A 25692-nucleotide genomic window follows, 5' to 3' on the forward strand; every position below is an offset into this window, starting at 1 on the left:
TTTTCATGTTTATACATGTGTGGGTGGGTGTGTGCTGAGTAGTACTCACGGCTGGCAGAGCTTGACTAGGTCCAGGTCAGTGGTTGCTGGAGGCAGGCCGCGGATGTACAGGTTCGTTTTGCTGAGCTGGTCCCATCCTGTGGTGCTGCTGTTGCTGCTGGTGCTCACCGTGCTGGGGCTGGCTGGAGCCATGGGGTACGACTGCAGGAAGAGACACGGTCAGGTACACAGTAAACACACGGTCACTCTGTTGCCCTCCGTCAACAGCGCTGTTTGTGCCTCAACCAGGAAAAAAATGGGAAATCCTGGACAGACTAGAGACGAGTTTCAACTCAGTGCCCACCCTTGGTAAATATGAGAAAAACAGTCTGTAAAAAAAGTATTTATTGTTTATCCTCTTGGTCTTGCATTGAAAATATTCACAAAAGTCTAACTATTAATTTGAGTAAAATAATTGAAAGAAAAAATACATTAACACAAAACACATATTTTTCAAAAATATATGCGTGCCACAATTATTGGCACCCCTTTATTCAATACTGTGTGCAACCTCCCCTTGCCAAGATAACAACTCTATGAGTCTTCTCCTATAATGCGTAATGAGGTTGAAGAACACATGACAAGGGATCTGAGACCATTCCTCCATACAGAATCTCTCCAGATCCTTCAGATTCCCAGGTTCTCGCTTGTGGACTCTCCTCTTCAGCTCATCACACAGGTTTTCTATGGGGTTTAGGCCAGGGGACTGGGATGGCAAAACATGGTTTCTGTGGTCAGTGAAACATTTGAGTGTTGATTTTGAGGTGTGCTTTGGTTCATTGTCCTGCTGGAAGATCCAACCATGGCCCAGTTTAAGCTTCCTAGCAGAGGCAGTCAGGTTTTGATGTAATATCTGCTGGTACTTGGACTTCATGATACTATGTATCCTAAAAAGTTGTCCAGGGCCTTTGGAAGAAAAACAGCCCCACAACATCCAAGAGCCACCACCATACGTCACAGTGGGGACGAGGTACTTTCTGTATGGATATCTTTGTCTACGCCAAACCCACCTTTGGTGTTTGTTTCCAAAAAAGCTCTATTTTAGTCTCATCTGACCATAGAACCCGGTCCCATTGAAAGTCCCAGTAACGTTTGGCAAACTGTAGGAGCTTGAGTTTGTTGTTTGATGACAGTAAAAGCTTTTTTATAGCAACCCTCCCAAACAACTTGTGGTTACATAGGTGGCGTCTGATCGTAGTTTTGGAGACTTTCTGACCCCTCTGAGGTTTTTTTTGGCCACTCTAACCATCCTCCTCACTGTGCGTGGGGTGAATATAGACACACTTCCTCTTCCAGGCCGATTGTTAACATCTCCTGTTGCTTTAAACTTCTTAATTATTGCCCTGGTAGTGAAAATGGGAATTTTCAACCGTTGAGCTATTTTCTCATAGCCATCTTCTGATTTGTGCAGCTCAACAACCTTTTGTCACACATCATTACTGTATTCTCAGGTCTTTCCCATTGTGATGGATGATTATGGGAACTTGGCCTGGGTGTCACCTCATATTTATACCCCAGTGAAACAGGAAGTCATGGCTGACCACTTAAGTGTTCCTAATCACTCAGGTGAACTTAAAAACCTAAAATATGCATGGGAATATACTGCAGGTAGATTTTACTCTGGAAAATGTAATTTTTCAATCATTTTACTTCAATGTTTGTGAATATTTTGAATGAAAGACTAAGAGGATAAATAAACAGCAAAGAATTTTTTTTGCAGCCCATTTTGCTCATATTTACCAAGGGTGCCAATATAAATGGAGGGCTCTGTATATGGTATTTACACAAGAGACAAGAGGACATCAGGTACACACAATGTCACTGACTAAACACACACCAGTATGCAGACAAAAACACAACCATACACAGACACACACACCCTCACATGCACACAAACACACAGAGACAAACTGGTGTCCCTTGCCTACAGAAATATGAAACATGGCCTCCTGTGTGGCCTTTGTGCCACACCCAGAAAATAAATCTGTGAATCTAGGAAACCCCCCCCTCCCCTCCCCAACAGCACACAACAACCTCAGCGGATTCCTGGACACACAACAGTCTACAGTCATGTCAATTCCTGTCAAGAAACGTACACAGTACCATGATGTTCTTCATGCTTTTACCCGAGGTGAGACGCAGGTAGCTGATAAGACCCACGGCACACTGAGCACAGACTGTCAACACGGCTCAGCTATATACCTAGCTTCCCCTTCCTGACACGCAAGGCAAAACAGTGCACCCCCTCCCCCCCCCCACCCACAAGCTAGTCTATACTATAACTGAATCAACCTAAGTTTATGACATGACAGGCTCGCGTGCCATTCTTAGCTGGTGACATGAGATTGAGATTATATTTCACACCGACTAGTAGTGTATGCCATCTTATCAAGTCATTTCCCATCTGGTTTTGGACACCCCGCCCATGATGACGTTCTAATTTTATATTGTGATATAATGTGTGAGTGCAGCAGGGAGATAACAAGGTTGTATGTGTGGGCATTTGACTCGTGCCCTAATCAACTGACAAACCACCGTGAGTTACACACAGTCACATATTGGGTCAATGCATATAAAATTGTAGCTCCAACACTAACTTGAGGGCATCAGTGGTGGGGAAAAGTACCCAGTTGTCATACTTGAGTAAAAGTAAAGATACCTTAATAGAAAATGACTCAAGTAAAAGTGAAAGTCACCCAGTAAAATTATACTTGAGTAAAAAGTATAAACGTATTTGGTTTTAAATATACTTAAGTATCAAAAGTAAATGTAATTTCTAAAATATACTTAAGTGTCAAAAGTAAATCATTTAAAATTCCTTATATTAAAGCAAACCGGACAGAACAATTTTCTTGTTTTAAAATATACAGATAGCCAGGGGCACACCAACATTTAGACATAATTTACAAACGAAGCATTTGTGTTTAGTGAGTCCGCCAGAACAGAGGCAGTAGATGACCAAGGATGTTCTCTTCAGAATTGTGTGAATGGACCATTTCACTATCCTGCTAAGCATTCAAAATGTAATGAGTACTTTTGGGTGTCAGGGAAAATGTATTGTGTAAAAAGTACATAATTTTCCTTAGGAATGTAGTGAGGTAAAAGTAGTCAAAATATAAATAGTAAAGTACAGATACCCCAAAAAATAACTTAAGTAGTACTTTAAAGTATTTTTACTTAAGTACTTTACACCACTGAAGGTCATATAGTAGTTGTCAGCACTACACATGCTACACGGCCCTACTAGAACATTTAGCAGTGGTGAGTTTGTGTAATCTGTTGAGCTCGTGCATCAGCTATTCATCTGTGAAGAGCACACTTCTCTAGCGCCATCGAAGGTGAGCATTTGCCCACTGAAGTCGGTTACTACGCTAAACTGCATTCAGGTCAAGACCCTGGTGAGGACGATGACCATGCAGATGAGCTTCCCTGTGACGGTTTCTTACAATTTGTGCAGAAATTCTTTGTTTGTGCAAACCCACAGTTTTGTCAGCTGTCTGGATGGCTGGTCTCAAGTCGATCTCGCAGGTGGAGAAGCCAGATGTGGAGGTCCTGGGCTGGCGTGGTTACACATGGTCTGCGGTTGTGAGGCCGGTCGGACATACTGCCAAATTCTCGAAAACGACGTTGGAGGCGACATATGGTAGAGAAATTACATTCAATTCAATTCTTTGGCAACAGCTCTGGTGGACATTCCTTTAGTCAGCATGCCAATTGCTTTAGCCATTTTTAGCATGTTGTTGTGTGATGAAATTTCACATTTTAGAGTGGCCTTTTATTGTTCCCAGCAAAAGGTGCACCTGTGTAATGGTCATGCTGTTTAATTTGCTTCTTGATATGCCACACCTGTCAGATCGATGGATTATCTTTGCAAAGGAGAAATGCTCACTAACAGGGATGTAAACAAATTTGTGCACATTTGAGAAATTTGATTTTTGTGCGTATGGAACATTTCTGGGATCTTTTTTTCCCAGCTCCTGAAACAAACTTTACATGTTGTGTTTATATTTTTTGTTCAGTGATATATATATATATATATATATATATATATATATATACATACATACATACATACATACACACACACATACACCCACACACCCACACACACACACACAGCCATGAAAAAGTATGTGCCCCCTTTCTGATTTTCTCTATTTTTGTATATTTTTGATACTGAATGTTATCAGATCTTCAAAAAACAAAATATTAGATAAAGGGAACCTGTGTTTACACAAATATTTAATTAACAAAGTTAGAGTATGCAACTCCCAATTCCCCTGTGTGAAAAAGTCATTGCCCCTTACACTGAATTGTGCCACCTTTAGCTGCAATGACTACAACCAAATACTTCCTGTAGTTGTTGATCAGTCTCTCACGTCACTGTGGAGGAATTTTGTCCCACTCTTCCATGCAGAACTGCTTTAAGTCAAGGATATTTGTGGGTTTTCAAGCCTGAACTGCTCGTTTCAAGTCCTGCCACAACATCTCAATTGGGATTAGGTCTGGACTTTAAGTAGGCCGTTCCAAAACTTCATATGTGTTGCTTTTTAGCCATTTTCATGTAGACTTGGTTGTGTCTTTTGTATCATTGTCTTGCTGCATGACCCAGCTGCACTTCAGCTTCAGCTCACAAACGGATGGCCTGACATTCTCCTGTGGAATTCTCTGATACAGAGAAGAATTCATGGTTCCTTCTATATTAAGGCAAGTCGTCCAGGTCCTGAGGCAGCAAAGCATCTCCAAACCATCACACGACAACCACCATGCTTGACCGTTGGTATGAGGTTCTTACTGTGGAATGCAGTGTTTGGTTTTCACCAGACATAATGGGACCCATCTCATCCAAAAAGTTGATTCAAGTTTGCCAAAAAAGCACCTGGATGATCATCAAGACGCTCTGGAAGAATGTCCTACGGACAGATGAGTTAAAAGTCTAGCTTTTTTTGGACGACATGGGTCCCATGATGCCTGGTGAAAAGACATTCAGCACTACCGTTCTTTCTAGAGTTTTCTAGCATGGAGTCATTCCATTTCACCAAGCTCCAGAATGCCGGCAGTGAAATATAATGAGATGAATAGGGGTAGGAGTTTTTCCTCGTCACATGGTCAGGAACAACTCCTCACCCTGGTTCTATGCATTGCAGAATGCACTATAGGCTATAATAGTAATAATAATAATAATAATAATAATAAGTGCTTATATATTTGTCCTTATATGTGTGAATTGGAAATGAGTTTTTTGCATATCTCGTCTCCCCCATTACTCACAGCAATTAAGGTTAAGTGCCTTTGCTCAAGGAAACAATAACAGACTTGTCACATTTTCTGGTCAGGGATTCAAACTAGCAACTTCTGTTACTGGCCCAATGCTCTACCCGCTAGGCGTCCTGCCGCTAGGCTATTTCCCTGTGGGGTGCTGTCTACACTCCTTCCATCACGGTTCCTTCCTAGTACTACAGTCTGGTGTGTCAGTGGGAAACTACCACACATTCTCTGAGGCAAACCAGAGCCCTCCTCTGCAAGGCATTTCCTTCCTCTTACTCATTAAAATAGCTCCAACCCTGCAGAAGCCACTCTAGAAAAATCTAGAAATGGCATGCAGCAGTCCGATTCAACTATGAATTAAGAAAAAACATGTTCTGCCTTCCACCATTTGAATGCATATTTACCAAAAACAAAATGGTGATTGAGCTAAATTACATTAAGATGGCCACCAAATTGAATTAGGGCTAGGAATACTGATATTGTTTAGGATGGAGATATCCAAACCTACCCACAGAATGCACACATAATCACCTCCATCTTGTGGACTAGAATCACTGACGAAGCAAAGAATGAAGAACCATTGCATAACTAATTCAGATAACCACCAGATGATTGTGTCTATGGATATCGTTACGGGTGGAGATATACTAAGCCTACCGACAGGATCTACACGCCATCACCTACATCTTGTGGACTAGATGGTTGAATCAGCAGCCCAGTCTCATAGACTAGACGTAACATAGTACATCACTGGGTCCAAGCTTCCTGCCATCCAGGACCTATATACTAGATGGTGTCAAAGATTCCAGTCACCCAAGTCATAGACTTTGGGTGACGGTCTGCTAGCGCACAGCAAGCAAGCGGTACCAGAGCGCCAAGTCTAGGTCCAAAAGGCTCCTTAACAGCTTCTACCAAGCCATAAGACTGCTGAACAATTAATCAAATTGCCACCCGGACTATTTAGGCTAACTATTTTTTATTCTACCTTTATTTAACTAGGCAAGTCAGTTAAGAACAAATTCTTATTTTCAATGACGGCCTAGGAACAGTGGGTTAACTGCCTTGTTCAAAGGCAGAACGACAGATATTTACCTTGTCAGCTCAGGGATTCGATCTTGCAACCTTTCGGTTACTAGTCCAACGCTCTAACCACTAGGCTACCTGCCGCCCCAATTACAGTTGAAGCAACAAGGAAATGGCACAACGGTTTCTGCATCAGGCGAATAATGCAAACATCTAGCAACCCAAAGGTTGCGTGTTCGAATTTCATCACGGACAACTTTAGCATTTTAGCTACTTTGCAACAACTTACTACTTTTTAGCTACTTAGGATGTTAGCTAACCCTTCCCTTAACCTTAACTCCTAGCCTAGCTAACATTAGCCACCTAGCTAATGTTAGCCACAACAAGTTGGGATTCGTAACATTGCATAAGTTTTGGATATTCGGAACATATCATACGAATTGAAATGTGTAACATATCATACGAAATGGATGACGGACATCCACAAATTAAAACATACCATACGAACCGTAACATATCGTAGTAATTGGAGTGTCCCGGATTTACATTTACTATGTTACCTCTACCCCTGAGTCCAGGTTGGAATCAGTGGTGAACTACAGTGTGGAGTGGTAAAGAAGGACTGAAGTACCAACTCATTTAGATGACTACCTGATTATTAGGCCTATTGGAATCATTCAGGGCGGATATAGCTACAAATCGCAATCACCTCCATCTTGTGGACTAGATGGCTGAATCAGTGGTGAACTACAACAGAGTAGTGCTATAGAATCACTGCATTGCTGATTTGCCTAGTTAAATAAAGGTTGGATACATCAAATAAATACAAATGTGTAGCTACACCTGAAAAGGCTCATTATAGATGCATGAACACCCATGTTCACTCCAGCACACTGACCCACATTAGGCAGAAGCTGAGCATGCCACTCACTAGAAGGCCTACTGGGCCGAACTAACTCAGGTGGTGGAGCAGGGCCTACTGTATCACTAGTCGACCTATACAGAACCTGTTCTATTCTAACAATACCGACAAGGAATAGAAGATGTACTAGGACTACATGGCTTCTGTCTGCATCATCACAACTATTGTATATTATTCCGTTTTATTCCATTCCTATTCTATTCAATCCTACAAGGACTCTAACAAATGGGACATATGAATGACAATTCAAATGCCATACATTTGTGTGGCCTATTTTCATTAAAAACATGCTGAAGAAATAATGTATTTCTCCTCCAAGACTTGGGGATGTAGAGATAGAATATCTCTACATTTGAAAAGCCGGGGGAATAAAACGGTGTATGTTCAGAGTATAGGTGATTCTTCTTGTGAACATTATAGCAATGTTATTATAGCAGTAGGCATAACAAATGTTCAGCATCTAAACCTGGGTTACATGGACCATATGGAGGATCTCTCTCACTCTGTCCTCCAGTAAAAGAGTGCGTAATTCTATCATAAATCATATAGGCCTACCCCTTCATCAGTTACCTTCTGAATGAGCAATTCAATGTGTATCTGAATGTAATTTAAAAAAAATCCTATATCTATTTGGATGATGGTTGTTATAAGCCATTAGGGCCTAATACAATAAAAGCTGCTAGATAGGCTATCCTGTAATGCTAATTCAAGGACAAAGCCGATAATATAAAATGGACACTAATGCACGGAACAGACTTGACCAAAATGTAGTGTAGCGCGCTACTGACAGTCACACTACATGACTTTGCAACCTGACTGTCGGTGAGCGGTGTTATAACATTATAATAACGACTGTCGCTTCTAGTGACCGTGTTAACTGAGGTGATAAGACAGTGGGCCGTACACGCACTCGAATTGGAAGCGTTCAAGGGACTTATGGAACCGTTTTGGACCATCCCAGCCAGGGCTTTTTTGGCCTACCTGCTTCCGATATGTGCTCTTCAACGGGTTGGCAGTGTTTGCAAAGATCATCCTGGATAGCCTATTCCAGTTATTCCGAGATTTAAAAAAAGAAGCTCGTTTACTCCCAAAAAATGAAGCTACATGCAGACCCGTTTATTAAAATCCAGTGGGTTTATTTGGACAAAATCCGCATATCGACCGGGTTAGAAATAAACTCCGGTATTTCCGTTTTCGATTCTGATTCAAATGTCCTTGTCGCGTTGTCACATCTGTAGGCTACCTGACATAGGCTACACTGCGTAGGTTGTAGGGTTTAATCCCACCAAAGTGTCGTCCAACCCAGGCAGAAAACTCAGTTCAGTTCATTGATCTACGACGTCCTGCTGACCGCTCCTGAGTCCCGCCTTCCACAGACCAAACCATTGCGCATACACTAGAGGTATGTTTCAAGATATAATCAAATGACCTTGCTATTGAGTACGGTTAGTATTACTATTCTGAATACAGAACACGTTTCACTGTTTGACAAATCAACAGATAACCAGTCACTACCATGAAAGATACATGTAATACGCAAATTAATACATTGTTTCAATTTGTCGTTCCCCATACACTGCGTCTTGTTGACGCCCACACATACCATACATTCTTTACCCCCTCCCCCATCCCCTCCCTCCCCCTCCCGGAGCCCAATGGTTAAAGCGAGAAATGAGAATTGACAGGTCAGGATGTAAAGGATAGGCGGTTCTGTTAGATAAGCTAAATACTGTATCATGTTGTGGCTCACCAACATGAATAGTTAAGACAGGGCCGTGTCTATGTTGTTTTTAAACAGGGACAAAGATCGGAAGGATATTGGTTAGATATAGTGATCTATTGTAGGCTGTTTCCTCCAGCTCCTGTGACGATGTAGACCTAAGGACGGTGGGAGTAGAAACTAAATATAGACTGATCTATGATAAATTAAAAAGTGCACTCTAAAAGTTCAATCTGTAATGGGAGGGTATATCCACCTCAGATCTCACTGCGCTCAGACCATCTTGAATGATTTAGTAGGCTAGAGGAAACCATTACGAATGCACCTGATATTTATCAAGAATAAGCGTCTTTGCAGTGGAGGAAAAAATACCCAATTGTCATACTTGAGTAAAAGTAAAGTTACAGTACCTTAGACTCAAGTAAAAGTCAGCCAGTAAAATACTACTTGAGTAAATGTTAAAAGTATCTGGTTTTAAATATACTTAAGTATCAAACTAAAAGTAAACGCTATAAATCAGAAAGCACGATTGTATTTATTTATTTACAGATAGCCAGGGGCACACTCTAACACTCAGGCATAATTTACAAAAAAGTATTTGTTTAGTGAGTCCACCAGATTAGAGGCAGTAGGGATGACCATGTGTTCTCTTGATGAGTGCGTGAATTGGACAATTTTCCTTGTCCTTCTAAGCATCTGAAATGTAACTACTCAGGGAAAATGTAAGTGAGGAAAAAGTACATATGATCCTTAGGAATGAAGTGCAGTAAATGTAAAAGTTGTCCAAAATATAAAAAAATATAGGAAAGAACAGATACCACTCAAACACTATGTAAGTAGTACTTCAATGTTACTACAGTTACTTTACACCACTTTGAATATACAAAAATATCTGTACCATTCAGTGGTCTTTTGTTGTGGACAGTCCTATTCATGTATGTTAAAATGTGTAATATATATATATATATATGTATATACATATACATATGTATATACATATATATATACACATATACATATACATATATATATATACATATACATATACATATACACACATATACACACACACACACACACACACACACACACACACACACACACACACACACACACACACACCCTTACTTTTTCCACATTTTGTTGTGTTACGGGCTGAATTTAAAATGGATTAAATAGAGAGTTTTGTGTCACTGTCCTACACACAATACCCCATAATGGCAAAGTGGAATTATATTTTTTGAAATTATGACAAATTAATTAAAAACGAAAAGCTGAAATGTCTTCAGTCAATATGTCAGGGATTCTCAAACTCAGTCCTCGGGACCAAGGGGTGCACATATTGGTTTTTCTAGCACTACACAGATGATTCAAATAATCAACTAATCATCAAGCTTTGATCATTTGAGTCAGCTGTGTAGGGTTAGGGCAAAAAAACTAAACGTGCAGTCCTTGGGGTCCCGAGGACTGAGTTTGGGAAATGCTGAAATAAGTATTCAACCCCTTTGTTATGGCAAGCCTAAATAAGTTCAGGACTAAACATTTGCTTCACAAGTAACATAATCAATTGTAGTTCAGTTAATGGACTCACTCTGTGTTCAGTAATAGAGTTTAACATGATTTGGGAATGACTACCTTGTCTGTGTACCCCACAAATACAAATCATCTGTAAGGTCCCTCAGTCGAGCAGTGCATTTCAAACAGATTTAACCACAAAGACCAGGGAGATGGGTAAAAAAAAAGAATAGCAGACAATGAATATCCCTTTGAGCGTGATGAAGTTATTAATTACACTTTGGGTGGTATATCAATACACCCAGTCACTACAAAGATACATGTGTCCATCCTAACTCAGTTGCCGGAGAGAAAGGAAATCGCTCAGAGATTTCACCATGAGGCCAATGGGGACTTTAAAACAGTTACAGAGTTTAATTAATGGCTGTGATAGGAGAAAACTGATGGATCAACAACATTGTAGATACTCCACAATACTAACCTAATTGACAGAGTGAAAAGAAGGAAGCCGGTAGAGAATATAAATATACCAAAACATGCATCCTGTTTGCAACAAGGCACTAAAGTCATACTGCAAAAAATGTGGCAAAGCAATTCGCTTTTTGTCCTGAATAAAGTGTTGTTTGGGGCAAATCCAATACATATTACTGAGCACCGCTCCATATTTTCAAGCATAGTGTTGGCTGCATCATGCTATGGGTATGCTTGTAATCGTTAAGGACTGGGGAGTTTTTCAGGATAAAAAAGACACGGAATGCAGCAAAACACAGGCAAAATCCTAGAGGAAAACCTGGTTCAGTCTGTTTTCCACCAGACACTGGCGGTGAATTCACCTTTCAATAGGACAATAACCTCAGATAATCCATCCACCTGACAGGTGAGGCATATATATATATATAATAAAACACTTTTGGGGGGGGTAGATCAGCTTCACTCTTGCAGATTGTGGCTTCTATCAATGTAATTGTCTGCATCATTTTCAATCCCCCATATATTTGTTGGTAAATATATATACTGTATATATGTGTGTGTTATTCATGGGCTGTACATGTACAGTTGACCTCCACCCTACCAGTGGAAACCCCCCTCCTTTCCTAGTCCACCCCCTCAAACATAACAACAGTATCATGTGCCTCTTGGATTTCATTAGCAGCTGTCTTCTGATAGGAACCAGCCACTCACTCAGTCTGTTTCCTACTTTGTGTTGGTAGCAACGTTCCTTGTACCAGAATACTGGATCCACAATAGAGCCGGCAAAGTAAAAGATTCTGATAGAACATACAATTTAGAACATACTTAGTATCCAATGTAAATCCCCACTACACAACAGTAGTATTTCTTTAAACCTCTGCCTTTTTGGTGTGAATAGAATTCTGATTGGCACATTATGTTCTCTCTTCTAGGTCTCAGCAGCTAAATTCAATTCACTAAGTTAACTAAATTGAAGTGACTCAAGTTAATTTAAAGTAAATTATGTTTCTGTACTGTAGGGCAAGCAGTTAGTCATTGTACATCAGGGAGAGGGGAGAAGGAGTTCAACTATGTTCCATAACTCTTAATATTTTTTAAATCAAACCATCTCCGATCCATATTCCTAGTCAGAATTAGTTTGGATGTATCGAGAAATAACTTCCTTCCAATCTTGTTTTTGTTGCCAATTATAATTCCTGAGATAGTTGGCCCAGGACCTCTGAAATGTGATCTGTATATTTGGTCTGTCCATTCCTCATTCAGCAAAGCAAAGCAAAGCAAACTCTCTTCCCTGTGTTCTGACTTCCCAGTTCCCACTAGACTTACCTAACGATACTGCAACTAAGTCCATGCATGTGTGTTCTTACAATGTTATTACAGTATTAGGAACATACAAAAGGAGGAGGTTACTTCAAAGCTACACGAGAACGCACATTCACTTACCCCGTTTTCTGTTTGAGAAGGGCTTTGCTGGCTTTTGGCCATTGATCTGGGGCTGTGAATCGGTGATTTAGAGGAGGGGGGGGGGCTACACTCAAGTCAACGAAAGTAAGCGACCACCTATTAATTTGGTGAATTACGTTAACCCACATATTAAGTCAGAGAAGTGTTTTTGCACAAGGATTTTACCTACCTATTTACCCACAACACTCTGGGTTTACCCACTGCTACATCTGGTGTGTATGATCATGGTGTGTAGGCAGGTCTGGGTGGGCTGGGGACCTGGTGGGGTGTGGAGACGGTGGTGGGTCTGGCGTCTGGCATAGCCAGCATTCCAGCTGCAGGAAAGAGGGGAGTTTGCATTACTCACATACCATAGAGGACCGGGCTATTACACAACACTCCCCACAGAGAACACAGCTAAGGAAACGCTACATCCGGGTTGTAGACCTACCAGAGACAGAGTATTTTATTCATAGTATCAGAGCTTTTTACCGAGACGTTTGTCACAGGACAAAGGGAACAGACCAGTCCATGCAACAAACTCAAGGACCTCTTAAGAGAAACAAAAAGATGATAGTGGTCAGGGAACAAACGTCAGTAGGAGGAAATAAATAGATTTAACTCAATTTACCTCAGCACGAGGGTCAGCCGTCTTTAAACCATTAAAAATGAATATGAAAATGAATAACAGAAGAGTGTCATTGTTGTAGCACTGAACTATGCAATTGAACACTGAACAGACATAGCCCATGTAACAAAGTTTGAAATGCATCACTGGTATATACAAATGTCTGTTATTCTTCAACGTGTCTTTATTACCATCCATATAGACTACAGATTGTGGTGGTCTGTGTGTTTCTCATTTAGGAGGACTATAGCAGCTAGCCCGGCTCAAATCCATTTAGGACAGAGCTACTCAGAGGCTCTTACGGCATCAGATTCCCTCCTCGTTTCCTCTGCAGCCTGTGTTAGGGTTTCACGGTCAGATCAGGTTACAAAGCAGCCTCTAATGTGTCCAAGCAAGTGAAAGGTTCAATCGTATCTGGTTAAAGTGTCATCTACGGCTGCCACAATGAAGAATATGTCTGTTTTTATACTTAGTAGTTCAATCATGCTTATTTATTGGTAGTTAACAAAAATGGCTATCCGTCAACAGCTCTTTTGAGGTTGAATGTTACTTTGCTCTCAGGTATAGCAAGAGATATTGAAATATCTACAGGCCATTTAAGTGCATATATTGATCGTTTGCCAACTATTCATCTATCAATCTCATTAACTCACTGACCCATGTATGAAGAAGTAGTGCCATGGCATTGATGTTCTACAGTACGTAGGGATTTTGGGCTTTTTAGGCTTCACAGTCTATCGGTTAGGATATGGGACTGCACTGACTCAGTTCTGTGGTTGTGAGCCCTTCAAATGGAATGCTGAGAAATGCTTGGAAAATCCCACACAGACATTCACGTACGCAGAGGCACCCCCACACATCAACAACATGCCTGATCGTCTTTCGTGGTTGAGAGTTGAGGAGAAATTGTCTACTTCTATTTTATCCTGCTCAAGAAAATGCCGAAACCAATTGTAGAGTCTATTTGCATACACTTCAAAACAGACATACCCCACCAGACATGCCACTATGGGTCTCTTCACTGTACCCAAACCAAAAACAGATTTAATACGTCACTCAGTTATGTATAGAGCCTTGTCACGGTGGAATGCACTGTCACCAGAGGTCACTCAGTTATGTATAGAGTCATGTCATGGTGGAATGCTCTGTCACCAGAGGTTACTCAGTTATGTATAGAGTCATGTCATGGTGGAATGCTCTGTCACCAGAGGTCACTCAGTTATGTATAGAGTCATGTCATGGTGGAATGCTCTGTCACCAGAGGTCACTCAGTTATGTATAGAGTCATGTCATGGTGGAATGCGCTGTCACCAGAGGTTACTCATTATGTATAGAGTCATGTCATGGTGGAATGCTCTGTCACCAGAGGTTACTCAGTTATGTATAGAGTCATGTCATGGTGGAATGCTCTGTCACCAGAGGTTACTCATTATGTATAGAGTCATGTCATGGTGGAATGCTCTGTCACCAGAGGTTACTCAGGCAAAAGCGTCACAGCTCCTCACCTCTTTCTAGAGATGAAACATAACTTTACTGTATAAGAATATTAATATGTATATATGAATAGTGTGTAATTAGTATTTTGTTGTCTCCTGGTGTCTTTCCTATATACACTGAGTGTACAAAATATTAAGAACACCTTCCTAATATTGAGTTGCACCCCCTTTTGCCCTCAGAACAGCCTCAATTTATCAGGGCATGGACTCTACATGCTATCGGAGTCGGTACAGCCACCTGGTTTCTTCACGCATTGCGCCGTCAGAAACAAGCATCTTTCTGGTAAGAAGAGGGGCGGGGGGATATGCCTTATGATTAACGAGACGTGGTGTGATCATAACAACATACAACAAAAGAACTCAAGTCCTTTTGTTCACTGGACTTAGAATTCCTTACAAACAAATGTCGACTGCATTACCTACCAAGAGAATTCTCTTTGATTATAATCACAGCCGTATATATATCCCCCCCAAGCAGACACATCGATGGCCCTGAATGAACTTCATTGGACTCTATGTAAACTGGAAACCACATATATTCATTGTAGCTGCTCCCAGCCTATAGACAGAAACTAAAACAGGAAATGCCCGTGCTCAGGTCTGTTCAACGCTGGTCCGACCAATCTGATTCCACGCTTCAAGATTGCTTCGATCACGTGTACTGGGATATGTTCTGCATTGCGTCGGACAATAACATTGATGAATACGCTGACTCAGTGAGCGAGTTTATTAGCAAGTGCACCGGTGATGTTGTACCCACAGCAACTATTAAAACCTTCCTCTACCAGAAACTGTGGATTGATGGCAGCATTCGTGCAAAACTGAAAGTGCGAACCACTGCTTTTAAATCAGGGCAAGGCGACCAGAAACATGACCGAATACAAACAGTGTAGCTATTCCCTCCGCAAGGCAATCAAACAAGTTAAGCGTCAGTATAGAGGCAAAGTAGTCGCAATTCAATGGCTCAGACACGAGAGGTATGTGGCAGGGTCTACAGTCAATCACGGACTACGAAAGAAAAACCAGCCCCGTCACGGACCACGATGTCCTGCTCCCAGACAAACTAAACAACGTCTTTGCTCGCTTAGAGGACAATTTTGCTCGCTTTGAGGACAATACCAAAACCTGTGGCCTCTCCTTCACCGCAGCCAACGTGAGTAAAGCATTTAAACGTGTTAACCCTCGCACGGCTGCCGGCCCAGACGGCATCCCTAGCCGCGTCCTCAGAGCATGCACAGACCAGCTGGCTGGTGTGTTTACGGACATATTCAATCAATCCTTATCCCAGTCTGCTGTTCCCACATGCTTCAAGAGGGCCACCATTGTTCCAGTTCCCAAGAAAGCTAAGGTAACTGAGCTAAATGACTACCGCCCCGTAGCACTCACTTCCGTCATCATGAAGTGCTTTGAGAGACTAGTCAAGGACCATATCACCTCTACCCTACCTGACACCCTAGACCCACTCAAATTTGCTTACCGCCCCAATAGGTCCACAGATGACGCAATCGCAATCACAATACACACTGCCCTAATCCATCTGGACAAGAGGACTACCTATGTGAGAATGCTGTTCATCGAATACAGCTCAGCATTTAACACCATAGTACCCTCCAAACTCGTCATTAAGCTCGAGACCCTGGGTCTTGACCCCGCCCTGTGCAACTGGGTACTGGACTTCCTGACGGGCCGCCCCCAGGTGGTGAGGGTAGGAAACAACATCTCCACCCCGCTGATTCTCAACACTGGGGCCCCACAAGGGTGCATTATCAGCCCTCTCCTGTACTCCCGGTTCACCCATGACTGCGTGGCCACGCACGCCTCCAACTCAATCATCAAGTTTGCAGACGACACTACAGTGGTGGGCTTGATCACCAACAACGACGAGACGGCCTACAGGGAGGAGGTGAGGGCCCTCGGAGTGTGGTGTCAGGAAAATAACCTCACACTCAACGTCAACAAAACAAAGGAGATGATTGTGGACTTCAGGAAACAGCAGAGGGAGCAGCCACCTATCTACGTCGACGGGACAGTAGTGGAGAAGGTGGAAAGTTTTAAAGTTCCTCTGCGTACACATCACGGACAAACTGAAATAGTCCACCCACACAGACAGCATGGTGAAGAAGTCGCAACAGCGCCTCTTCAACCTCAGGAGGCTGAAGAAATTTGGCTTGTCACCAAAAACACTCAAACTTTTACAGATCCACAATCGAGAGCATCCTGTCGGGCTGTATCACCGCCTGGTATGGCAACTGCTCTGCCCACAACCGTAAGGCTCTCCAGAGGGAAGGGAGGTCTGCACAACGCATCACCGGGGGCAAACTACCTCCTCTCCAGGACACCCACACCACCCGATGTCACAGGAAGGCCATAAAGATCATCAAGGACAACAACCACCCGAGCCACTGCCTGTTCACCCCGCTATCATCCAGAAGGCGAGGTCAGTACAGGTGCATCAAAGCAGGGATCGAGAGACAGAAGCTGTTTTTCAATCTCAAGACCACCAGACTGTTAAACAGCCATCACTAACATTGAGTGACTGCTGCCAACATAGACTCAATCTCTAGCCACTTTAATCATTAAAAATTGGATGTAATAAAACCAGTTACTTTAAACTATGCCACTTTAATGTTTACATACACTACTCATCTCATATGTATATACTGTACTCTATACCAGCTACTGCATCTTGCCTATGCCGTTCGGCCATCTCTCATCCATATATATTTTTATGTACATATTCTTATTCATTCCTTTACACTTGTGTGTATAAGGTAGTTGTGAAATTGTTAGATTACTTGTTAGATACTACTGCATGGTCAGAACTAGAAGCACAAGCATTTCGCTACACTCGCATTAACATCTGCTAACCATGTGTATGTGACAAATAAAATTTGATTTGATTTATCGAAAGCTTTCCACAGGGATGCTGGCCCATGGTTGACTCCAATGCTTCTCAGTTGTGTTAAGTTGGCTGGATGTGCTTTGGGTGCTGGACCACGTATACACGGGAAACTGCTAAGCGAGGAAAAACCCAGTGTTGTAGTTCTTGGCACAAAACGGTGAGCCTGGCACCTACTACCATACGCGGTTCAAAGGCACTTACCATGTTGTCTTATCCATTCACCCTCTGAATAGCATATACACACAATCCATGTCTCAATCGTCTCAAGGCTTAAAAATCCTTCTTTAACCCCTCTTCTCCCCTTTATCTATAGTGATTTAAGTGGATTTAACAAGTGACATCAATAAGGGATCATAGCTTTCACCTGGTCAGTTTATGTCATGGAAAGAGCAGGCGGTCCTAATTATTTTGTATACTCAGTGTATAACTCTTATTTTGGTTCTTTGCCATGTATTTATAGGTTTTATGTGGACCCCAGGAAGTGTAGCTGCTGCTGACACTCCAGCCACATGCTGCATGTGCAACGAATGGGGATCCTAATAAATTAAACTTAACTAAACCACATACCCACACTGTGGTGCAGAATACTGTGTTGTTTCTTTCATTCACTGACATTTTTCTGATGTACAGTAAGTTGTATATAGGTGTAAAAAGTACCCAAGTCATACTTGAGTAAAAGTAAAGATACATTTAATAGAAAATGACTCAAGTAAAAAGTGAAAGTCACCCAGTAAAATACTACTTGAGTAAAAGCCTAAAAAGTATTTGGTTTTAAATATACTTAAGTATCAAAAGTAAATGTAATTGCTAAAATATACACTGCTCAACAAAAATAAAGGGAACACTAAAATAACACATCCTAGATCTGAATGAAATATTCTTATTAAATACTTTTTTCTTTACATAGTTGAATGTGCTGACAACAAAATCACACACAAATTAATCAATGGAAATCAAATTTATCAACCCATGGAGGTCTGGATTTGGAGTCACACTCAAAATTAAAGTGGAAAACCACACTACAGGCTGATCCAACTTTGATGTAATGTCCTTAAAACAAGTCAAAATGAGGCTCAGTAGTGTGTGTGGCCTCCACATGCCTGTATGACCTCCCTACAACGCCTGGGCATGCTCCTGATGAGGTGGCGGATGGTCTCCTGAGGGATCTCCTCCCAGACCTGGACTAAAGCATCTGCCAACTCCTGGACAGTCTGTGGTGCAACGTAGCATTGGTGGATGGAGCGAGACATGATGTCCCAGATGTGCTCAATTAGATTCAGGTCTGGGGAACGGGCGGGCCAGTCCATAGCATCAATGCCTTCCTCTTGCAGGAACTGCTGACACACTCCAGCCACATGAGGTCTAGCATTGTCTTGCATTAGGAGGAACCCAGGGCCAACCGCACCAGCATATGGTCTCACAAGGGGTCTGAGGATCTAATCTCGGTACCTAATGGCAGTCAGGCTACCTCTGGCGCGCACATGGAGGGCTGTGCGGCCCCCAAAGAAATGCCACCCCATACCATGACCGACCCACCGCCAAACCGGTCATGCTGGAGGATGTTGCAGGCAGTAGAACGTTCTCCACGGCATCTCCAGACTCTCATGTGCTCAGTGTGAACCTGCTTTAATCTGTGAAGAGCACAGGGCGCCAGTGGCGAATTTGCCAATCTTGGTGTTCTCTGGCAAATGCCAAACATCCTGCACGGTGTTGGGCTGTAAGCACAACCCCCACCTGTGGACGTCTGGCCCTCATACCACCCTCATGGAGTCTGTTTCTGACCATTTGAGCAGACACATGGACATTTGTGGCATGATGGAGGTCATTTTGCAGGGCTCTTGCAGTGCTCCTCCTTGCACAAAGGCGGAGGTAGTGGTCCTGCTGCTGGGTTGTTGCCCTCCTACGGCCTCCTCCACGTCTCCTGATGTACTGGCCTGTCTCCTGGTAACGCATCCATGCTCTGGACACTACGCTGACAGACACAGCAAACCTTCTTGCCACAGCTCGCATTGATGTGCCATCCTGGATGAGCTGCACTACCTGAGCCACGTGTGTGGGTTGTAGACTCCATCTCATGCTACCACTAGAGTGAAAGCACCGCCAGCATTCAAAAGTGACCAAAACACCAGCCAGGAAGCAAAGGAACTGAGAAGTGGTCACCACCTGCAGAACCACTCCTTTTTGGGGGGTGTCTTGCTAATTGCCTATAATTTCCACCGGTTGTCTATTCCAGTTGCACAACAGCATTTGAAATTTGTCAGTGTTACTTCCTAAGTGGGACAGTTTGATTTCACAGAAGTGTGATTGACTTGGAGTTACATTGTGTTGTTTAAGTGTTCCCTTTATTTTTTTGAGCAGTGTACAATAAGTTTCAAAAGTATAAATAATTTCAAATCCCTCATTTCAAGCAAACCAGATGGCACCACATTGTTTTTTCTTTTTTTAAGATAGCCAGAGGCACACTCCAACACCCAGACATCATTTACAAACAAAGCATTTGTGTTTCGTGAGTCAAAACGCTAAACTGATAACTTGTAATGGCCCTTATTTTACGTTCAGAACCTTTGAGCATTCATTATGGTTTCACACATCTTTCACCCCCCAGAGTCATCCATGCAACGTGTTCTGTGAAATACCATCAGCATATTTTGTTTAGTCACCAAGACAGATAATGATAGGCTCCCCATTTGGTCATTTTAACTACCACTTAATCCAATAGCAAAAAAATACAAGATACAGACTTGAAAACTTTTCTTTTTGAAGTGCTGAATAGAAAGGATAGTAGATGGTAAATATAATTTCCCCTACAGTACTTGACTATAACTTGATATACACGTTTCTATCCAGTCTTAAGTTTTCATTATCCTTATACAATACATAGGACAAATCAGTTACTGTAAAGCGGTTGGCTACTGAAAACAAACATAGCTCGGTGTTGTGTTTTGCCCCATGTAACAATTTACAAGATCACCTTTTCGACGTGACTCGTCAACTGATACAGTATCGCCTGCCTCTCTGCTTGACAAAATTAATCAGCTAACAGTGCATCAAGGAAATGCAGATAATGAGTAGAATGTGGTTATATACACAGCCCAGGCATTTCAGCAGTGCATTTGGATACTACACTAGAATTCCAAAATAGCAGCACATGAGAACGACTCGTTCCACTTTGTCCAATTGAAGCAGACTGGCTGATGGAGGACAATGTAGTATTTACAGCCACATCCACACATGATTTGGTTTCACCTTCCAACAAAAACTGATGTCAAATTGATACATTTGATGTAAAAATATAGAAATGCAGTGTTCAGCAGTTATCAAACTATATAGAATGAGCTATGACGTTGAAGTGCAGACTGTCAGTTTAATTTGAGGGTATTTCCAGCCATATCGGGTGAACGGTTTAGAAATTACACCACTTTTTGTACATAGTCCCCCCTCCCCCCATTTTAGGGGACCAAAAATATTGGGACAAATGCACTTATATGTTTATTGAAGTAGTCGAAACGTAGTATTGAATTCCATGTTACGTACGCCTCTTGGATGAGGGAACGCAACACCCCGCTACATCTCAACTCCCCATGGAGTGAAAAAGTATGTGATTGTAGGTGCGGGGAAGGATGGAGGCAGAGAAAAATACAGTTTACAGGGAATTTATTATTCCTTAACACGGTAATGTGGAGAAAAGGGGCTGGACGGAACCAAAGTAAGTAAAAATTAAAAGAGTCCCCTCTCCTACCTTACCTTTAGCACCAACTGGAGCACTAACCAAAATACAGGGTGGTGATCAGCCCAGGTTTTACCTAGTGTGCATTGACAGATTCAATACTACAGATTAGATACGCCCGCAGGCCTCTTGCCAAAACACTCCCAACGTGCGTTCCCCTCCCCCCCCTGGGAACAACTGAAACAGAATAATTTACCAATACTTCAAGTGAACAATTTCAATAACCAGAAAACACCAAGTCCTATTGGCATACACATACCTCTGAAGGAGCAGCTGCAAAATAATATGAACAAAACTTTCACTGACCAACATAGGACATAAAAGAAGCTCCCCTCCCTGAAGAAGGAATATTGTTTTATATCAAGCTGGAGAAGGAGTTGGTAATTGAAGAGACAGCTGTTTCCCCTGACGAGAGGGAGTGGTCGGAGCTCCAATCAGCGATAGGGCGGACCAATCAGCTGCTTTAGGATTCCAGGAAGACATTTCCTGAACTTCACACACATACAAACCCACAACACAAAAACTGGGGAACGTAACACATAATTCCATCATTTTGTGATTAAAGGTGTGATCATTGAAGACATCTTTTACAACTTAATCAAATGAAATAATGGAAAGAAACCGTGTTTAGCAGGCACTGGTTTGCATCAAGCCTGTCAGACCCCAGCAACTTCATTTTGTATGGGGATGTATTCATTCTTGTGGACTTTTTGGATTATTTGTATATTGGTATTGCTATTGTATTACTGCACTGTAGGAGCTAGAAACACATAACACAAGCATTTCGCGGCACCTGCTGTAACATCTGCTCATCTGGTTACGCAACCAATAAACTTTGATTTGTTTCATATATCTGATCTTGTCACTATCAGATTTCTTATTTATTTACTGGGAAGTCAAATCAGAATAGTCATCATCATAATAGTATATATATATATATATATCATACTTTTAATGTTTCTACTTCACAGACATTTTCATTATGTAGTTCTCATAATCTGCAGTAGACAAACCAGTTGATATGTCAAATCTGGTCATCAATTGAGAGCAGTCAGATTAAGTATTCTAACAAAATAGAAGAGAATCATATCAAAAGTATTGTGAGCATTGCATTGTAAAATGCAATGACTTTAAATGAAAATGTATTGCAATATGAAACACTGATTAAGTCTGGTGAAAAAGTGACTGTATGATTTTGTGTGTTGCACTTAGTCAATTGAAAATGTGCCTAGAGTTTTGAAACAAACTGCCTTTTTGGTGATCTGTTGAGATTTTTTTACTAAGAGTTGTGGAAATGTACCACATACTTGTGAAAATTGCACCAAAGCGATAAAAGAAATGGTATCATTACAAAATGACAAGAAAATCATATCAAGTAAAGTGCATATTGCATTTTGAAAAGCATAGATATGTATCAAATAGAAAGAGTCATTTGGTGCAATGAACAAGTGACTGTGAATTTGTTTGTTTTACTCAGTCAATTTCAAATGCGTTTAAGACTTTTGAAACATTAGCCATGATTGAACAAAACTGGAAAAGGAAAGCATCTTATGCTCCTTATATGGATACCACTTCCTGCCATAGAGTGCATTGAGTTCAAGGTTCAAATTTGACCAGGAAAATACCTTTCATCCTTCTTCCCCTTTCTAGAGCCAAGGCTGCTGTTCTTAGAAATGTATTTAACATAATACCATGGAAACAAAGTTCTTGGCAGTCAAAGACACAAACATGGAAATTGATGCCTAATACTAGGAATTCTTATATTTTCGCCATACTGTTTGGTACAAAAGTGTTGGCGTATGAGTAATACAATCTCAGGGTACAGACTCATCTGCAACTCTGAGGGGGGAAGCATCGTCTCATTACGGCTGAAAAATCACAATAGGTATTGTTTACTATGGAATATAAATATAGAAATTACAGCTTTACGTCACATGTGGATGTTATTAGTATATGTTCCTGCAAAACTCCCTTTACAATTGCTGGAAAACTCCCATTATGCTCACTGTGAAACGAAGCCAAGAGAGTCAGGGAGGATTTGGAACGATTGCACAATCTGTCACACACACGAAACCCATAACTACTATAGCCTACACGGTCCTAGGCCTAGTTACATGGTCTATAACCTGAATGAATGTGTGCATCTATGTGAGAAATCAACATTTAAGGACTGTGTTGGATGTGTTGGAGACAGCAACCTTACCTTGGTCAAGGACCAGCTCTCTCTCTTGACCAGCTCTGTCCCTCGAATTCTAACCTTAACCCTAAACCTCCTAGAAATAGCTTTTTTCTTTGTGGGGACTAACAAAATGTCCCCCCCCGCCGCCCGTTGGTCAACTTTTTCTTTGTTGAACTATTCTTGTGGAGACTTCTTGTCCTCACAAGTGTAGTTAAACATGTTCACATACGCATGCCCACAAGCACGGGCGGGCAGGCAGGCGGGCGGACACGCGCACGCGCGCGCGCACGCACACACACACACACACACTTCTCCCGTCCCTCAGACAGAGAGTTCAGAGACCCCAAATGGAGGGTGAGCGTTTCAGTACGACAGGGAGCCTGTTTCATTTTGTTGCAGGCTGGGGAAGTAGGTTAAAGGTCAGAGTGCCTCTGTTTGAGCTGCGGGTGTTAGATGACCCCCCTGAAAGGGCCCGGTGCTCCTCGGGGGTTAATGAAATGTACTATGACAGATTGGGGGGAAACATGGAAACTGAACCTCTCTGGGGTTCAACAGGGGTTGGAGGAGATCTGTGGTGGTCGGTACTGTGGGTCCTATATCCTATATAGGAGTCCCTGTAGCACTTCTCTAGTGGACTGTCATATATAATCACGTGGTCTTTAGATATCTAAGACCAGACATGCATTTTTTTCCTGAAATGTTCATGAAATCTCTTTTGTTCATTTTTGGTCAATGCAATGGGGCGTGTTGATTGATGGAAGAAACATGAATGAAGCCCACATTCACACGTGCTACATGACTGACATCTACTGGTTGAGATGGACTTGTAGTACATTCATTTAGAGCACGTAATCAACATTATAGTGTAGTGCTCAACAGTGTTGGGAAGTAGTGAACTAGTGTAGATAGAGGTGTAGCTAAGTACTGGAACTACACACGACTTTTTGCAAGAAAATCATATATGGTTGAAGTACTGTAGGCAATCATTTACTTTCTTTTTTTTGCAACAGACCTATCTAATTCTCACTTGAAACATTGTTTTCAAGTTTAATATGCAAAATTATTCATTCTGTTAATTTGACATAGTAATTCACATTTCCTGTTGCTGCATGATTCTTTTGTTGCTGTAGCATACTGGCTCAGACTGAGATCCTACGTCTGTATTACCCCAAAGTGACCTTGCAATTTGCAGTCTACGACACTTCAGATTTACATCTGATAACTTATCACAAAGTAGTTTGGATGTAGGGAACCTCTTTTTCAAAGTAACTTTTAACTATCACAGTGCCATCCGTTTTGTCACCAAAGCCCAATACACTACCCACCACTGCGAGCTGTACACTCTCGTTGGTTGGCCCTCTCTTCATACTCGTCACCAAACCCACTGGCTACAGGTTATCTACAAGTCTCTGCTAGGTAAAGCCCCGTCTTATCTCAGCTCACTGGTCACTATAGCAGCACCCACTCGTAGCACACGCTCCAGCAGGTATATCTCACTGGTCACCCCCAAAGCCAAATCCTTCTTTGGTCGCCTTTCCTTCCAGTTCTCTGCTGCCAATGACTGGAACGAACTGCAAAAATCACTGAAGCAGGAGACACCTACCTCCCTCACTAGCTTAAAGCACCAGCTGTCAGAGAAGCTCAGAGCAGCTGTACATAGCTCATCTGTAATTAGTCTATCCAATCTACCTCATCCTCATACTGTATTTATTTGTTTATCTTGCTCCTTTGCACCCCAGTATCTCTACTTGCACATTCATCTTCTGCACATCTACCATTCCAGTGTTTAATTGCTATATTGTAATTACTTTGCCACCACGGCCTATTTATTGCCTTAACTCCCTTATCTTACCTCATTTGCACTCGCTGTATATAGACTTTTTGTTTTCCTTTTCTACTGTATTATTGACTGTATGTGTTTATTCCATGTGTAACTCTGTGTTGCTGTATGTGTTGCACTGCTTTGCTTTATCTTGGCACGGCGCAGTGGTAAATGAGAACTTGTTCTTAACTAGCCTACCTGGTTAAATAAAAGTGAAATATATATATATTTTTTAAAGGTAGACCTTTCCTGCAGGCAAATGACCTAGTGGCCTCATGAGTGGAATGTTATTCATATTTTTCATAATTTCATAATTCTTCAACTTTTTTTAATGGTGAAAATCCAGTGTTTCTATGTCAAACAGTTTTGTTATATTTGAGTCTTCTGTGATGTATATAAAGTGTAATATTGGGATGCAAACTCAAAATGTAATACATTTCAACTCTATATCTGACATGGAATACCATAACAATGTGTGTGAATTTTATAATTTTGTTTCAAAGTAGATTTGTTTAAGACTACCAAGAGTCACTCGGT

At 41.7% G+C, this 25692-nt stretch overlaps 1 protein-coding gene across 13 annotated transcripts in view; it reads right to left on the bottom strand.

Moving 5' to 3' along the window:
* LOC112253827 (RNA-binding motif, single-stranded-interacting protein 1) overlaps nucleotides 1–21501 on the bottom strand; it is a 35111-nt gene extending 13610 nt beyond the window's left edge. For 2 of the 13 annotated variants that reach the window (XM_042324031.1, XM_042324027.1), the window contains exons 1-2: nucleotides 8234–8718; nucleotides 50–201 (exon numbers count right to left, since the gene is read on the bottom strand). In XM_042324031.1, the coding sequence (XP_042179965.1) occupies nucleotides 50–201; nucleotides 8234–8284 (203 nt within the window). In that variant the 5' untranslated portion in view covers nucleotides 8285–8718. Of the gene's footprint in view, nucleotides 1–49; nucleotides 202–8233; nucleotides 8719–12591; nucleotides 12737–21413 lie in introns of those variants that run through there. The other 11 variants (XM_042324034.1, XM_042324029.1, XM_042324032.1 and 8 more) reach the window with 7 other exon arrangements.
* Between the last annotated feature and the right edge of the window lie 4191 nt (nucleotides 21502–25692).

The sequence above is a fragment of the Oncorhynchus tshawytscha genome, linkage group LG07 (assembly GCF_018296145.1).
Source record: "Oncorhynchus tshawytscha isolate Ot180627B linkage group LG07, Otsh_v2.0, whole genome shotgun sequence".
NCBI classification, from domain to species: Eukaryota; Metazoa; Chordata; class Actinopteri; order Salmoniformes; family Salmonidae; genus Oncorhynchus; species Oncorhynchus tshawytscha.